This window comes from Barbus barbus (assembly GCF_936440315.1).
Source record: "Barbus barbus genome assembly, chromosome: 46".
Lineage (NCBI taxonomy): Eukaryota > Metazoa > Chordata > Actinopteri > Cypriniformes > Cyprinidae > Barbus > Barbus barbus.
Window position 1 is genome coordinate 9,253,642 of NC_136724.1, and position 19,370 is coordinate 9,273,011.

The window sequence follows — 19,370 nt, forward strand, 5'->3', positions numbered from 1 at the left end:
ATTCTGTGTTTTAGCATGTCTATTATTTTAATGCATACAAACAATTTTTATTTATTCTTACAGTAGCCTTTTGAAATGTGAGACCCTCAGAAATTGTGTTGTGTATTTAAATTTTACTGGATATCAGATGAAGGCATAAAACTATTTTAATTAATTTATATTTGAATTAATGAAAATTAAACATTTAGATTTTTGGCAAATGAAGGGGATTTACTATTAAAAATTAAAATATTTTGTGATTATTTCTTTAAAAAAAATTAACAGTAGTAGTAAGTAGTAGTATTATGTACATTCTACTAAATAATAGTAATATAGCCTATTTCTGGCACACGGTCTTTAATAGGCTGTTAAACCGAACTTTTATTTTGACGGGTTGCCGTGAATACCTTTAAAGTTCTGTGTGTGTATGACATGACCCTAGTTTTCTAGCAAATTAAATGGTAAAATGCTCGTAAAGTGCCTTTCATATCAGTTCTGGAGATATTGTTGATGTATTTATGTCCTCATTGAGACGGCAGACGCTGAAATCACCGCGAGCGCCACATTAGTGGTCCGTGTACGTTTTGATAGTTTGTTTTCCAATTTGAAATGAAATAAGCAGAAACGAGAAAACGGCACCTTTATTCGTTTTTTTGAAAAAAACGAAAAAACGAGATTTCGGCTTGATTTTTCGTTTTTTAGTTCAGAGGCATAAAACGAATAAATGACTTCAAAATTCGTTTTCCACATGTGGGCGGTCCTGAGACGCCCTCTTCCGCCGATTGGTCAAGCAAATCTGAGCATGTGACGTCATCGGTAGTCGCTCAGGTCTGTTCAACAAAATAATAGTCCTCTAACGTTACTATGGCTACCGATTCTTAAACTGTACAGGGCAGGTCCTGTTGGGCTTTCTTCTGTGCAACTTTACGCGTTTCACAGAAATCTTTACATCAGAAATATTAAATATTAGTCTGCCACCAGCCCGTTTTATTTAGCTGTGCAGAGTTAAATCTGTGTGGTGAAGCTGCGCTAGACAGCGCCGAGCGAGAGAGGATCACTGACCAGTGTTCAGTCAGCAGTCAGAACTTGGGTACCTATGATGGTGAAATACATTTTTACTGAAAATGACCCGCGAGTATGATTGACAGGACGATAGCGGAGGCAATTAAAAGCGCAATATAACTTCTGTTAACAAAAACATAATTTTTTTTTTTTAATATAAGTGGCTTTGTCTTTGTTTTAATCAAATAATTGTGAACCACAAACCGAGCCTTCGTTTTAAAGGGCGATTTCCAAATATATTTTATTTATTTGTTATAATATGGGTATTTTATGTCACCCGTCTTATTAGTTTGATTATAGGCTATACGCAAGTTTTTTTATTGTACTATTTTACTGTTGTTTTTTAATTAACAATATATCATAACAACTTATAAAGATCAAAATCTACAGAAGAGATTAACAAATAACATTGGTGTTGTCATAAGTTAACTAATCAATGGGAAAATTTCCTCACCGGCACAACCCTATTCTTAATGTTGGCTACATGTTACAGATTTAATGTTGAGCACATAATGTTAAAGGCTTCTTAAATACCATTACACTCGGTTGAAGAGTCAAGAAGGATGTGTTAATTTACTGTAGATTTCAATCTGTCATTAGTTGGTGACCCAGTGTAATTATAATAGCATAAATAAAAACAAATACACGTAATAGGCTATGTATGCCAATAGGCAAAACACATCTGCTTTTCCTCTAGATCACTTTACTATGGAAGCCCGTTTCCGCCAATGAATAAAAAATAAAACAAGGTAATTGCGACTTTTTATCTCACAATTCGGACTTTTTTTCTCGCAATTCTGAGATATAAACTCGCAATTCTGACTTTATAACTCGCAATTCTGAGATATAAACTCGCAATTCTGACTTTATAACTCGCAATTCTGACTTTATAACTCGCAATTCTGAGATATAAACTCGCAATTCTGACTTTATAACTCAATTCTGACTTTATAACTCGCAATTCTGAGATATAAACTCGCAATTCTGACTTTATAACTCGCAATTCTGACTTTATAACTCGCAATTCAGACTTTATAACTCGCAATTCTGACTTTATAACTCGCAATTCTGAGATATAAACTCCCAATTCTGATTTTATAATTCGCAATTCTGAGATATAAACTCGCAATTCTGACTGTATAACTCGCAATTCTGAGATATAAACTCGCAATTCTGACTTTTTTTCTCACAATTGCGAGTTTATATCTCACAACTCTGACTTTCTCGCACCATAGCAAACCACTCTCCGTGTAAGGCTTTTGGACGCGGTTGGACAGTAGCCTACCATTACCGCCGGGCTTTCAGACAAAACATTCTTCATTTCTTTATAGTTCTGAGTTTGAGGCAGCTTCTATCGCGTTATTTTAATAACAGTTGTCAAGTAAAGCGCGTATTATTGTAACACGAGAGTGGATATATATGAATGCACGCAGGTGGATTTCCTTCACTCTCGCATAAAGCACGCTTTCATCTCTATGTTCTTGCTATAGAATTATCTTATCTCCTGTATTTAATGTTGTAAGATATCGACCAAGCAAGACATCCCCAATGAAAATTATAAATAAATTATAAATAAATGAAAATTATTTAGTCAATTATATATGAAGAATTCAGATGCAAAAGCTTAAATGCCATCTGAAATTTTCTTCTAAAATTAGTATTTTTCGTTTATATTCAGTTATTTTACTTTAATGACAATGAAAAGAACCTGTACCTGAGAAAAATGCTCATTTTAGAAGAAAATTTCAGATGGCACTTAGAGGCTTTTGCATCTGAACTCTTCATATATAATTGACTAAATAATAATAATAATAAAAAAAACTTATTTCAAATTAATGAATCCTTAATTTATTTATAATTTTCATTGGGGATGTCTTGCTTGGTCGATATCTTACAACATTAAATACAGGAGATAAGATAATTGTATAGCAAGAACATGAAAGCGCGCTTTATGGAGAGTGAAGGAAATCCACCTGCGTGCATTCATATACATCCACTCTTGTGTTACAATAATACGCGCTTTACTTGACAGCTGTTATTAAAATAACGTGATAGAAGCTGCCTCAAACTCAGAACTATAAAGAAATGAAGAATGTTGTGTCTGAAAGCCCGGCAGTAATGGTACTGTCCAACCGCGAGCGCAAAACACAGAAATAAAGAAGAATGAGTCATTTTTATGTTTGTTCAAAAATCATATTCGGATGCAACATTCATCCAGTTCAATATATAGTTCAGCTATAGCAAACTGAACAAAGTACTGCAAAGCCTTACACGGAGAGTGGTTTGCTATGGTGCGAGAAAGTCAGAGTTGTGAGATATAAACTCGCAATTGTGAGAAAAAAAGTCTAGAATTGTGAGAAAAAAAGTCAGAATTGCGAAAAAAAAAGTCAGAATTCTGAGAAAAAAAGTCAGAATTGCGAGTTTATATCTCAGAATTGCGAGTTATAAAGTCAGAATTGCGAGTTATAAAGTCAGAATTGCAAGTTTATATCTCAGAATTGCGAGTTATAAAGTCAGAATTGCGAGTTAGAAAGTCAGAATTGCAAGTTTATATCTCAGAATTGCGAGTTATAAAGTCAGAATTGCGAGTTATAAAGTCAGAATTGCAAGTTTATATCTCAGAATTGCGAGTTATAAAGTCAGAATTGCGAGTTATAAAGTCAGAATTGCGAGTTATAAAGTCAGAATTGCTAGAAAAAAAGTCTGAATTGTGAGATAAAAAGTCGCAATTACCTTGTTTTATTTTTTATTCATAGGCGGAAACAGGCTTCCATAGAAACGGGCTTCCATAACAATAATACGCGCTTTACTTGACAGCTGTTATTAAAATAACGCGATAGAAGCTGCCTCAAACTCAGCACTATAAAGAAATGAAGAATGTTGTGTCTGAAAGCCCGGCGGTAATGGTAGGCTACTGTCCAACCGCGAGCGCAAAACACAGAAATAAAGAATAATGAGTCATTTTTATGTTTGTTCAAAAATCATATTCAGACGCAACATTCATCCAGTTCAATATATAGTTCAGCTATAGCAAATTGAACAAAGTACTGCAAAGCCTTACACGGAGAGTGGTTTGCTATGGTGCGAGAAAGTCAGAGTTGTGAGATATAAACTCGCAATTGTGAGAAAAAAAGTCAGAATTCTGAGAAAAAAAGTCAGAATTGCGAGTTTATATCTCAGAATTGCGAGTTTATATCTCAGAATTGCGAGTTTATATCTCAGAATTGCGAGTTATAAAGTCAGAATTGCGTGTTATAAAGTCAGAATTGCGAGTTATAAAGTCAGAATTGCGAGTTTATATCTCAGAATTGCGAGTTATAAAGTCAGAATTGCGAGTTATAAAGTCAGAATTGCGAGTTATAAAGTCAGAATTGTGAGTTTATATCTCAGAATTGCGAGTTATAAAGTCAGAATTGCGAGTTATAAAGTCAGAATTGCGAGTTATAAAGTCAGAATTGCGAGTTTATATCTCAGAATTGCGAGTTATAAAGTAAGAATTGCGAGTTTATATCTCAGAATTGCGAGTTATAAAGTCAGAATTGTGAGTTATAAAGTCAGAATTGCGAGTTATAAAGTCAGAATTGCGAGTTATAAAGTCAGAATTGCGAGTTTATATCTCAGAATTGCGAGTTTATATCTCAGAATTGCGAGTTATAAAGTCAGAATTGTGAGTTATAAAGTCAGAATTGCGAGTTATAAAGTCAGAATTGCGAGTTATAAAGTCAGAATTGCGAGTTTATATCTCAGAATTGCGAGTTATAAAGTCAGAATTGCGAGTTTATATCTCAGAATTGCGAGTTATAAAGTCAGAATTGCGAGTTATAAAGTCAGAATTGCGAGTTTATATCTCAGAATTGCGAGTTATAAAGTCAGAATTGCGAGTTTATATCTCAGAATTCTGAGAAAAAAGTCTGAATTGTGAGATAAAAAAGTCGCAATTACCTTGTTTTATTTTTTATTCATTGGCGGAAACGGGCTTCCATAGTAAAGTGATCTAGAGGAAAAGCAGATGTGTTTTGCCTATTGGCATACATAGCCTATTACGTGTATTTGTTTTTATTTATGCTATTATAATTACACCGGGTCACCAACTAATGACAGATTGAAATCTACAGTAAATTAACACATCCTTCTTGACTCTTCAACCGAGTGTAATAGTATTTAAGAAGCCTTTAACATTATGTGCTCAACATTAAATCTGTAACATGTAGCCAACATTAAGAATAGGGTTGTGCCGGTGAGGATATTTTCCCATTGATTAGTTAACTTATGACAACACCAATGTTATTTGTTAATCTCTTCTGTAGATTTTGATCTTTATAAGTTGTTATGATATATTGTTAATTAAAAAACAACAGTAAGATAGTACAATAAAAAAACTTGCGTATAGCCTATAATCAAACTAATAAGACGGGTCATTTTCAGTAAAAATGTATTTCACCATCATAGGTACCCTGACTGCTGACTGAACACTGGTCAGTGATCCTCTCTCGCTCGGCGCTGTCTAGCGCAGCTTCACCACACAGATTTAACTCTGCACAGCTAAATAAAACGGGCTGGTGGCAGACTAATATTTAATATTTCTGATGTAAAGATTTCTGTGAAACGCGTAAAGTTGCACAGAAGAAAGCCCAACAGGACCTGCCCTGTACAGTTTAAGAATCGGTAGCCATAGTAACGTTAGAGGACTATTATTTTGTTGAACAGACCTGAGCGACTACTGATGACGTCACATGGTCAGATTTGCTTGACCAATCGGCGGAAGGGGGCGTCTCAGGACCGCCCACATGTGGAAAACGAATTTCGAAGTCATTTATTCGTTTTATGCCTCTGAACTAAAAAACGAAAAATCAAGCCGAAATCTCCTTTTTTCGCTTTTTTCAAAAAAACGAAAAAACGAATAAAGGTGCCATTTTCTCGTTTCTGCTTATTTCATTTCAAATTGGAAAACAAACTATCAAAACGTACATGGACCATTAGTAAACAAAACCGCACGTGCAGCACATTCACACAGAGACGCGCAGAACATGCAGGATTCATATTTAAATCGACTTTTGCAGCTTAATATTAACAGATACTAGTCCATATCGCGATTTGATTTAAGTGTAATGACCTACTTTTGATTAATTCATCCAAACTTTGACAAATTCCGTGACATTCCGCTTTAAACTGTAAATTCCGTTTTTATGACTGGATTCCGTGCGCGTTCTCTGCATCGCGGAGATCATAGATCCCTACAGATAGCGCTCCTGCTGTGTTCTTTAACAACCAGAGCAGTCATCTTTCTATTCACTTCACTTTTGCTATTTAACCAGAGCGAAGGAGACGAGTGCAGTCACGTGTGGTGCTTGTCCACGCGCCTTTGGAGAGAAGTGAAAGTGACAGCTCGGCTAGTATCGGTGTATCGATACTTCGGGAAATTAATATTGGTACCGTTCAGATATTTCAGTATCGATATTTATCGAAATATCGATATTTTTGACAACACTACTCTGCAGCGGTACCTACCCAAACCAGTCTAAAATAGTCAGAATATAAACACTAAACACGGTTTGAAAAATGGATTCAAAGTGTACTCGCTTATTATCTAAATTTTGTACATTTTGAACACAAAAAAAGTTACGGACTGCAACTTTAAATCAATTAAAAACATTGTAGACTGTACATTTTGTACAGTTGTACATTGTAAAACAGGGCCGCTGTCTGGCAGAGTACAGCTCCAACTCCAATTTAACACACCTGAACCAACTAATCAAGGTCTTACTGGGCATATGAGATATTCCCAGACAGGTGTGTGTAGGCAAGGTGGAGCTAAACTCTGCAGGACAGTGGCCCTCCAGGAATGAGTTTGGACACACTTCCACTATGGGTTCACCAGATCATCGACATCTAGTGCTGAATCATTAGAATTACTTATTTTATTTATTTATTTATTGCTATAAATTAATCACATATTGCTAAACTGTGCATAATATAAACCATAGGGAGACCACAGACAGTTGTCACTACCTGTACTATATTAACAGAAAGTCATGTTGTAATAGAAATAGGCCACAAAAGAAAGATATATTTTCAATTTAATGTATTTAATGTAATTATAATTTAGTATAACATAGTATTTTTGTTCTGTTACCATGGGCAGGACTCTAGCCTTGAAACATCAGAAAGACTAGACTAGGAACGATGCATCCTCACTAGAAAAAAGCCTTCCATTTGAGAAGCACCCCAAAGCTCAAAACAGTATGACGTAATAAAGCCTTGGTTACTGAACTCATATGAGTTTGTGAATTTGATACAAAATCTGAACCAATGATTTAAAACAAAAGACTTATAAATGTTTTGAAGCTTCATTAAGCAGTGTTTTAAATGTGACCATCAATACAGCTCACTAGATTTCACAGGACAGCAATACAGTGGGTTCCGTTTTTCAGTCCTAGTCCAGCTTTGTTTTGACTTTAACCACATATTTGTGCCTGTTTGTGTGTGTATAAACAGAGACTGACAAAGAGAAATTAAATAGACTGTATCCGTATGCCCCACACTTCTGCAAAATTATTCTTCCTTTAATTTTTCATTCCTCACAGAATCTCCAATTATTCTGCATGACTGTGCGCCTTCAACCTCTCCTTCAGATGCACTTGCTCACCTTTCTCCTTCTCTCTCTCTCTCCATCCCCTTGTTCACATCCCCCTCCTCTCCCTTTAACCGCTCCCACTCCTTCTCTCATTCGCTCTCCTCCAACCCCTCCCCTCCAATCCCCCCATATCTCTCTGTAGTGAAATGAAGCAGGAGCTGGAGGAGGAGGGTAGTCGCTGTTTGCTTCTGTCCAAGCAGCACAAGTTCAACGAGCACTGCTGCATCCGCTGCTGCTCTCCCTTTACCTTCCTGCTCAACCCCAAGCGCCTGTGTCTGGACTGCCACTACAACGTCTGCAAATCCTGCCGCACCTACAGTCAGAGCGAGAGGGGCTATATCTGCGCCGCCTGCCAAAAGAGCAGGTAAGTGTCCTCTGGCATACATGTACATGTGTGTAAATACATATACATAAGGATAGAGGGGCCATGTCTGTACTTCATGGTAAATGGACATGTTACAAAATCAACAGTGTTATGCAATTACATCTGGACAAGGGAGACACCACACCTGCTGGTGTACATGGCAACACACACATCGTTCAAGCAGATTGCAAGGGGCACATGGAAATAAGGGGGGGTTATAGCGTTATTTTGTTTTAGACACACAGTATTGTTTGACTATTTATAAGTGACTTTTAAAATATAATGCTAAGTGGTTTAAATATAATAGGTTTTAGGCACAATTTTCTGGTTTTGTGTTTATGAATAGGTGCTTGAGCATTATTGATGGAACTGTTGGGGTACTTAAGAAATAAAATAAAATAGGATGCTAAACCTTCTTCCTCATCAACTTGAACATCTTGAGGAGTTCCCCTGAATTGAATAACCTGTACTATGAAAAGCTCTATACAAATAAAACTAAATTTAAACTAAATTAAACCTAACCTTCAGAAATGTTTAGAAATGTTGAAATTGGCACTATAGTGAGTGTACGCAAATATGAAGCAAGAGGGTGTTCCGGAGTGAATGAGAGCTATTTGTGTATTTTTATGGCAATACTGGTCCATGTCAGAAAATAAAGTGGAACTGATTATTAACAGGTTAACAGTTTTATTTTATTTTTCAAACTAAGCAAGCATTATTTTGACTTTTCAACATTATTATTATTATTATTACTAGCATTTTTTGCATCAGCATTTTAAATATGTGGTGCGTTTTTGTCACTTTCAGTGGCATATTTGCCTACAGCCTGGTTAACATCTTACCCAGATATTTATTCATGCTTGAGGAGTGATAACCCTTTTCAGCCCTGTTTGATTTACTAAATGCTGGCTTTTACGACGGCTGAATATGTACCCAGCCCATTGGAGATTTGATGGTGTGTGTGACTGTGTTAGAGTTTTTCACAAAGCAAACCTGGAAAGATAGGAGAGAGCAGGAATGACTAGCAAGAGAGATGGTAAGAATTTCTACAGCATATGTTGATTATTTATCGTTTTATTGGGTCATGTGGTCTAAATGCATGTGGGATGAAAAAAAAAAGATCTGTCATTATTTACTTACTCTCATGTCATTCCAAACCTGAACTGTGATTATTTCTGTGTGTTTCTCTATTTTAATGGAGCTGTAACAATACAAGTGTGAGTAAAGAATAATAAGAATTACTAAAATTTGGGGCAACTGTCCCTTTAAAATGTACAGCAGTGTGAATCAGTGGTGTGCAGCACAATATGAATCAATCAAGAAAATACATCCCATCATCCTTTGCTGTTTTTTGCTCATACTGTCTCTCACTGTCTTATTTGCTCTCTCCCTCTCTCTTCATATCTTTTTTTCTCTCACGTACACTCACTCCGTGCCCGAGGCATGGATTCTCCACCAGGATTAATTCTCAGCGAATTTCCTTTCATGTTCTTTCCATGAAATGTTTGCTGTATGAAAAATCTGACTCTCAGATTTCATATTACCAGATTTCTGCATGCATTTCATGGTAAGAGCAAATAATGATTTCCTATCCTGTCTCTTGCTTAGCAATATTTCAAGAGATGTACCCTGGCTTTCCACTCACAAAACTGATTACGGCAACAAGGAATGAAATTATGCGTTACTTGAAATTAATGAAGTTATGTAGTCAGAAGGCCTTTTGAAGAGAGCTGAGAATCACCATCTAAATATTTTTTTTTTCTTTTGCTGTAATGATCATCTATGCATAATAAGGAAAGCATTTTAATTGCTTTTGTAAAGAGCATATAATGGCATTTATATTGGGTTTGTAATTAAAGGAATGTTCTGGGTTCAAGATGGGTTCATTTCTATCAGCAGTGTCAGTGATATGTGACATTTCCACATATATTATTGTCCCTTTCTTTTTTCTTTTTTAAAAATGCAAAAATGTATATTATACAACAACACTGGATGTCTATAGGGCAAAATATTATAGATATTATAAAATATTGTAGAGGTGTTTTTGCTGAAGTGTTTAGATTCTGGCATTAAAAAAAAAACTTTTTTGTTATATACGGTATGTACAGTATTCCAGTAGATGTAATACTTTGTCTGTGTGTGTGTGTGTGTGTGTCCTTCCTCAGGGATAAAAGTCGAAATTATTTTCTGTGGTAATATGTTACAGATAATGTCAATATTTCATTAATCCTGAACAGTCTTTTAGGTAGGTATATCATGTGCATGTGCGCGTGTGTGTGTGTGTGTGTGTGTGTGTGTGTATGAAAGAGAGAGAGAGAGAGATGCTGACTCAGATGTTACAGTCACACATCTCCGCTCACACTTACACTTAGCACGTTCAGTAAGACATCACAACAGTGTATGTTCCCTTTTAAACATAAAAATGTGTATTTTCATGTTTGTGCATGTTTATGTTTAGGCCATTATAAAGTTGAAGTGAGATTTGTCTCTTTGCACTGTCATTAAGTATCACTGCATCTTGTAAGCTCCATACAGCAACACAGACGTGAGCGTTTGGATGGCGCAACACACAGATGGTGAAATAATGTTGTGTGCATGTGCAGATGGGGCCTGACAAGCATAATAGGTTGAGGTCTGCTCCAATCATCCAATCTGTGGGTGGGTGTATAAGAAAGATACAAGAAAGCTGTGTAAAGCCAGAGCCAAAGAAAAAACATCTAGAAAACTTCATGTAATGAAAAGTCTCTCTCAGCATAACCTGCATCCATTTGTGAAATTAAACCATCAGATTTTGCATTTCAATTGAATATCATATATATCATAAAAACGTTTTTGAATGGAACTGACTTTTTATATTTAGGTTTAGGGAATTAATTTTAGTGTGTAACTTGTTCCGCACTATTAACAATTTTGCTTGCTGCATGATTAATGGGCTGAAACAGGACCATATCTACAGACATTAATATCACAGATTCTTGATGGTGGGTTCCTGTGACTTGGGCCAGTACAAATCTAGAATGCATTAGTATTGTAGTGGCACCACTCACTCACATTATATTCATAATATAATATCTAGTTTAATATATAATAATCAGAATAATTAATCTTCAAAGCGATACCAGAACATTTTTACTGAAATAGAGATTTTCAGATGCTTTTAGTGTCCATTCACACACACACAGGGACATGGGGCAGTCATAAAGCATCTCATGGATGAGGATGACAGTAATTGAAGAGAGCAGAGCAGCTTTTAAATGTTCTGTAATCTGAGTTGACAGAGAGGAAGCCGCCTGGAAAGATGTGTTCAGTCAAAATTGAATTATACCTCTCCTTACTTGACTCTCTCCTGAAGGCTTTTACCTCACATACACTGCTAACATGAGTGCAAGTGTGGCTGAGTTTGTGACTGCTTACAGGAAGTACCATATAGTTGAGAATATGATACTTCCTGGAAGTAGTCACAAACTCAGTCACAAGACTCCTGAAAAACTCTCCCAAGAATCCTGAAAAACATCTATATCCACAAATACCAAATACATTAAGCAGCACATTTTTTAACATTGATAATAATAAGAAATTATTATTGAGCACCAAATCAGCATATTAGAATGATTTCTGAAGGATCATGTGACACTGAAGACTGGAGTATTGGCTGCAATTCAACCTTGCCATCACATGAATAAATTACATTTTAAAATGCATTTAAATATGAAATAGTTAGTTTAAGTTAATATCAGGTAATAAATTATGTTATTATATTTAGAATTTTTAAAAAATAATAATTTAAGCAATAATATTTCATTGTATTACTGTATTTTTGGTCAAATAAATGCAGATGTGATGAGTATAATACTTCTTTCAAAAGCATTAAAAAAAAATCTTGCTGACCCCAACGTTTTCAATGGTAGTACATATATCATTTATTATTACAAAAACCTAGCAATCAATATATTGTTGCATTAAACTAATATTTTTACTTGGTCATCTTCACAGTTTTAATGGGTCTTGAAAATCATGTGTGTTTGTCATATTGTATTGGCAGCCTGCAGCTGTAAGCTTTATGGCTATTTGTCATTTAGCTCCAGCCATGTGCCAATGTATTATTGTGAGCATGTGGCACATATATCATCTCTGTGTTTGTGTTTGATTGATGTTAATGAGGTACCATGCTTCTATGCGTGTTCCTCTCTGAGATACCATATAAGACAAGACATCTCTCAAGTAAATTCTCTCATGAAACACTAACAATGGCATTTCCTTTATTATCATTAGCATTAATGGCACATTTGTGTTAATGCCTTTATGTTGTATGTTAATGGTTTGAGGTAATGGATACATTAGGGTATATCTGTCATATTAACCGATGAGGTGTCTCCTTTGTGCTATTAAAAGACATAAGAAATTCCAGATAATGACTCATTCATCTTTATTAATTATTTGTTTTATCATTTATTTAATTGTTTTACAATTTCTTCCATCACCTTTCCTGTACACTCATCAAACTAGCATCTGAAGTTCCCTGAAGAACCTTTAACATCCATCCAACCTTACCATTGCAGAAAAGGTTCTTTATTGTGGAAGAAGCTCTTTAGATTATTTTAATTTATTTTTGAAACCTTTATTTTTAGTTCCTGTAGCTCAAATGATATGTATATCTTGAATTCTAAGCTGCTTTCGATAGAAGCATCTGCCAAATGCATAAATGTAACGTTTTGGTGCATATAATCCAGAAGTTTGGAATTCTGCTGCCAATAATCATGTCTACAGTCATCCAGCAGATATGGTTATATAATCAACAGAACACACATTAGATATGATCCTCTCTGCTGACTATATTTGGCGCTAATGCATGGATGAGTCCTTTTCCCAAGGGCATGGTTTTAGCAGAGGCGCTACTATGATCTAATGACCTTCTCTGATCTAGATTGGACACACTCCCAGCAATTGTTTTATTTGAAGATATAAGGTACTCCATCTGCCTGATTAGTTTTGCCTTTTTAATTGTGCATGTGCATATTTCTGTGATTGTGGTGCTGTCATAGATGCTGGGTTATAGCGCTGGGTTTTGAAGCAGCCTGTATATTGGAGTGTCACCAAGAGCTTATATTGCCTGTTTAGTCTCTTTTCTCTCATCTCAGTTAAAAGGATGGGAGGAAATAGCCAGGAGGGTTAAAGCGAATGGGTCCCTCTCTTTTCCTTTTGTTCGTTTTCAGCAAGGGTATTTTTAGTTGTGGGTCAGCCATCGCAGCTGAGTGAATTCTATACCTGATTCCCTAAAAGCTTGCTGGCATATGAAAACCCCCTTTGACTTTGAGAAACTTTCCTTAAAGGTCTTTTTTTATCATTTAATTTCCCCCCTCGGCGGTCCACTTATAATGTTATGTTTCTGGCACCAATAAGATTTTTTTACACGGTAATTTAGTTTAGCCATTTAATTTAGCCATTTTGGCTTTTTTACCTTGAAGTCTTTTATATAAATGCCCTCTGTTATAACTGGCTAACCTTTATAAAATGCACAGCAACACCAATTTATTAGCGATGAGTTTTTCATGCCTAATTTAGTTTTTGCTTCCCCATCTTTCAGTAATGGTCATTTTCTAAAACAACATTATGTTGTGTCAGGTTTGGCACTGTTCACTGTTCACATTTAGTGTTTTTTATTTAGTCTCAAATCAACTTTTGGGACTGTGAAGAAGTATACTATTCAAAAACTTGGGGGTGGTAAGCTTTTTTTTTTGTTTGTTTGTTTAAAAGAAGCGTGTTTAAAATGTGTTTAAAAGAAGTCTTTTGTGCTCACCAAGACATTGTATTTGATCAAAAATACAGTAAAAAACATAAAAAGGTTTTATAATATATATTTTAAAATCTGATTTATTGCTGTGATGTCAAAGCTGAAGTTTCAAGTAACTTTTATTTTTATTATCAATGTTGAAAATATAGTTTCTCAATATTTTTGTAGAAACCATGGAAAGCATGGAAACCATCGAAAGTTCAAAATAACCTCATTTATTTGAAATATATATATTTTTTACATTATAAATGTCTATAATGTCACATTTTTATAATTTTAGTCTATACTTGCTGAATAGAATGACTAATTTCTTTCAGGACCACTATTGTCAAAGATGATTGACAATTAGCATACAGTTTGGATTGGCGGTATGGTTCTGTTCTGGGCAAGAACTCCGATGAGAGCAGGGAGAGCAGCGATAACCCCCCAGGGTAAACAGAACAGAACCAACAAAAGTATTGCAGATATTGTTAAAGTTTAGTCATTTATGTACACATTTAGAATTAGTCTGATTCAAAAGAGAATCAGAAGGCTGAATCCTGACTGACAGAGTAGGAGTTGGGGATGTGTGTAATTAGCCATTGAGCAATGCGAAAACTGCTGATAATACTGACGGACCTTACTGTGAATGATTAGATAGGTTTCGTATTCCTATATGCAGATCAGCTGAGAGTCAGCTGATGCGAGCTTGACTAACATGACCTGCCAGAACTAATGCTACACTCGATTTTTTGGGGGGAAATAGGCTAAAGCCAAGAAATGGCTAATTTAGTGAGCAAGTTTTATTTGGCAGCTTTTACCCTCAGACTACTCCAAGTGAATTTAAGCCATCAGTCTGTGTTAGGAGTGAGCCTGCTGTATTTAATTTTGTCAGGCACAGAGGAGTGTTCCCCACACATTAAATGAATATTATCCTGCTTCTGTTCCACTATGTTAACTTTTACCTCAACATGAATGATGATAGCCAAGATAAACAGCTTTGTTAGCTCTACTTATCCTCACTCGTGGCATTTCAGCAAGAAAATTCAGAAACACCTGTTCTGTGACTGATAACATCCTTGACAGGTATCCCAAGAAGCATTGCTATAGTTAGGCTAAGCCTTGTTAGTGTAGACCATATAAATATTTTTCTATTCCTGGAGGAATTGAGGGTGTACTTGATTTGTTTTTGACTGTTAATCTGGCCTCATAACCACTCACAGCTGCACTGAGAAGTGAAAATGTAAATGTATCAGAATCAGAATGAGCTTTATTGCCAGGTAGGTTTACACATGCGAGGAATTTGTTTTTGTGACAGAAGCTTCTGCAGTGCAAAAGGAAGACAGTGACAGAACAAAAAACACAGATAATAAAATAATAAAATTAGAACAAGTAAATAGGGAATAACAATATACAAATTGACAGTTGTATGTACAGGTGTATTACAATAGATAGTTTTGTATGTATATTATATGCAAATTAGAAACTGTTCCTGTGCCTGGCCGCTCTGGTGCTCAGAGATCTGTAGCGTCGACCAGATGGTAACAGTTCAAAGAGGGAGTGTGCTTGATGTGAGGGGTCCAGAGTGATTTTGCCAGCCCTTTTGCTCACTCTGGATGAGTACAGTTCTTGGAGAGTGGGGAGGGTTGTACCAATGATTCGCTCAGCAGTCCGGACTACCCACTGTAGTCTTCTGAGGTCAGATTTGGTAGCTGAGCTGAACCAGGCAGTTATTGAAGTGCAGAGGACGGATTCAATGATGGCAGATTAAAATTGTTTCAGCAGCTCCTGTGGCAGGTTGAACTTACTCAGCTAGCAAAGGAAGTACAACCTCTGCTGGGCCTTTTTAACAATGGAGTCTATGTGAATGTCCCACTTCAGGTCCTGGGAGATGGTGGTTCCCAGGAATCTGAATGACTCCACTGTCGCCACAGTGCTGTTCATGATGGTGAGTGGGGTGAGTGCAGGGGGGCTTCTCCTGAAGTCCACGATCATCTCCACTGTTTTGAGCGTGTTCAGCTCCAGGTTGTTAAGACTGCACCAGACAGCCAGCTCCTTAACCTCCTGTCTGTAAGCAGACTCGTCACCGTCCTGATGGCTGTGGTGTCATCTGCAAACTTTAGGAGCTTGACAGAGGGCTCTTTAGATGTGCTGGTGTAGAGGGAGAAGAGCAGTGGGGAGAGAACGCAGCCCTGAGGAGCTCCAGTGCTGATCGTACGGGTGCTGGATGAGAATTTTCCCAGCCTCACTAACTGCTGTCTGTCTGTCAGGAAGCTGGTGATCCACTGACAGACGGAGGTGGGTACAGAGAGCTGAGATAGTTTGGGCAGGAGGAGTTTTGGAAGGATAGTGTTAAAGGCCGAGCTGAAGTCCACAAACAGGATCCTCACATGAGTCCTTGGTCTGTCTAGATGTTGTAGAACATAATGCAGTCCCATGTTGACTGCATCGTCCACAGACCTGTTTGCTCTGTGGGCAAACTGAAGAGGATCCAGCAAAGGTCCAGTAATGTCCTTCAGGTGGGCCAGCACCAGTTTTTCAAATGACTTCATGACCACAGACATTTAGAGCCACAGGTCTGTAGTCATTTAGTCCAGTAATCTTGGATTTCTTTGGGATGGGGATGATGGTGGAGCGTTTGAAGCATGAAGGGACTTCACACAGCTCCAGTGATCGGTTGAAGATCTGTGTGAAGATGGGGGCCAGCTGGTCACCACAGATTTTCAGACAGGCTGGTGTGACACCGTCTGGGCCTGGTGCTTTCTTCCGCTTCTGCTTCTGGAAGACCTGGCGCACATCGTCTTAGCTGATCTGAATTGCAGGTGTGGGGGAGAGTGGGGTTGCTGGAGGTGTTAATGGTTGTGTGGAGAGATGTTCAAGGCGGATGTGGGGTGTTTTTTCAAACCTGCAGTAGAACTCATTCAGATTGTCTGCCACATTATTTACATTATTTGTAAATGTACATTATGTACATTATTTGATTGTCTGATATTTCTGATGAAATGCTCCCTCTCTTTGCCTCCCTTGTCTTCAATTCAGGTTAATTCTATGTGAGGTTTTACTGGCATGAAAGCCAGCAGTGTAAAACAGCATTGTAAAAATTGTTCTGATTTTTTGTCTTCTTTTTTTTCAGTCAGCATGAGACCAGAAATTCTGTGCACATTCCAGTAATCTCAATTGCCCATTCTGTCTCACTGAATCCCAGTTGCACTGGCATCTGGGGAACATCACCTCCCTGCATCTCTACGGTTCCATCCCAGTACATCAGGAAACTGTTTTCTGAGCACCTGCTGTTGTGTCATAATGCTTTACTGTGTTTCTTTGATTCAGTTCACTAACCTCATTCTATCAGAGCCCTATTGTGTGTCTCTGTTGCATTGTTTCACCTTTTGGATTCAGCCCAACTAGAAACATGCTTTGCATTTGTGTGAATGTGTATGTTTGACTAATGATCATCACACAGGTCTGGGTCTGGAGGTTTTCCATTGTCCTTGATATTGGATATGTGGCCTGAAAAGAGCCATGCAGTGGCATAGATTGATATAAAATTGCATGTTTTATTGTACAGGGAATCACCGTGGTGTGGTGAGCACCACCCATACGTGCACCCATGTGTCCATTTGCAGAAACATTTTAAATAATCTATGTAATGTACTTATACAAGGTAATTATGATATATAAAGTCAAAATTACAATAAACAAAGTATGAGTTGTAAGATATAAAGTCACATTGTGATATATAAAGTCACAATTTTGAAATAGAAAGTCACAACTGTGAAATGCGAAGTTATAGTTATGACAATTGTGAGATATTACAAAGCCCAGCAAACGGCATGCAGAATTTTTTTTTCCATATTTTATTATTTTAAACAAGGACACAATTTACCTAAACAAGGAAATAAATTCACTGACATGAAAATTGACCACAGAAGACAGTTTATGCTAATGCAGTAGTGCCCGTTGCATTCTGAATTGGTGACAATATACAAAAATAAAGCTTAAATGTGTAGCTTGAAGCATGGGAGAAATTCATGGCCATAATCTTTTTTTTTCTTTCTTTTTTTTATGTAGTGTAGTACTCTAGTAGAACTTCTGTAGCTTTTATGTCGAGATCACGAGAAAGTTATGTTGTGATCACGAGAAAACAAAAAAGAAAAATTATCATAATCTATGGCCTTTTAGGATTTACATACTATAGCATATACAGTACGTTTGCAATTTCTTTTTTATATTTTTTCCACACGTTTTTTTTTCTGCACAGCCTTCAGAAAACAAGTTGAACATATTTGTTTGTATTAATCAATAGAAATAATTTGTTATATAGTGCTTCACAGAGAGAATGCAAGTATAGCACTTTGTCTTCATAATCTAAAAAAAGTGTTTGCCAAGCCTATATTTCAGAAACATGTCAAATCGCCATTAAAATACTGCTTTAGGTAAAAATTCATTTATAAGGTTTGTTCAGCTAATGCACATATGCGTTTTAGTCCAGCAACATTCTATCCAAGTACACAAACGCAGTCTCAAATGCATGCCCAAATGCTTGCAAGTATTCATCTCTTGCATAACAAGTAGTGTTAAATGTGTTAATATTCAGGTTGCTAGCTAGCATGTTGACAAATGTGAGCAAAACTGTTGTTCTACCAGTTATTGACATGAAAATTGACCATAGAAGGAGAGAATTTGTGTTTGCAATTAATATACAGTACTTGCATGAAGTATGTTTATTTAACTGGAACTACTTATTTAACTGGAATGTGAGACATTCTATCATACAGTAATTGTGTTTTGTGTTTCTCCCATTTATTCACATGTGGCTTGTCTCTGTGGTTTAGAAAGCGACATATGATGAAGAAGGGTATTTATGATAGCAGTTCTCTTTAGAGGTCAAAATTATGTATTTTATTGATACCCTTGCATTGCTCACCCTTTTTCTTTTTCCTTTCCATTCTCGCTCTCTCTCTCTTTCTTTCCCCTTCTGTCTCTGACTGTAAATTGAAGTGAATTCAGATATTGACATCTCAGCAGTTTCAAATTCACAAGGCAAACTCTATGCCTCAAGAGTAGCGTTTGAAGATGAGAGGACCGAGGGAGAGAGAAGGAGAGCGAGTGGTACTGAGGGTGAGTTAGAGATGAGAAGGGCCTGTGGTAGAGAGGGAGGGGATCTGAGCTTCTGTGCAAACATTTTCATAATTGGTGAAATCCCTCATTGTCACAATACCACAAGTCTCTCGTAGTGCTTTCACTACACATTCTTTCAAGGTCAAACTGAAACGAACCCTCATTAGTGATCAACACATTTTGTACATTTGTATGAAACAAAAAAAACCCATACCTATTCATACAAATCACTGCGGTTACCTGCTGAAATGAACACTAGAAACATAGTGTTTACATGAACGCTAAATAAAGTGATCGGGTTGATGTGTGCATTTATATGTTACAAGCTTCCAATTGGATTTGACCTTTTGAAATATACAGTTTCCTGTTGTAAAAGATGAGCATACTAGCCACCCTCCTGCTTATTTTCTTTGATTTAAAGGGCAGACTTCATATTTATT

General features: G+C 36.6%; 1 protein-coding gene across 1 annotated transcript in view; it reads left to right on the forward strand.

Moving 5' to 3' along the window:
• LOC306865012 (uncharacterized protein) overlaps positions 1-19,370 on the forward strand; it is a gene marked incomplete at its 5' end in the record, with an annotated part of 87,776 nt that overhangs the window by 23,055 nt on the left and 45,351 nt on the right. Inside the window, one exon of the mRNA XM_079409340.1 lies at positions 7,818-8,039. Within this exon, the coding sequence (XP_079265466.1) occupies positions 7,818-8,039 (222 nt within the window). The remainder of the gene's footprint in view (positions 1-7,817; positions 8,040-19,370) is intronic.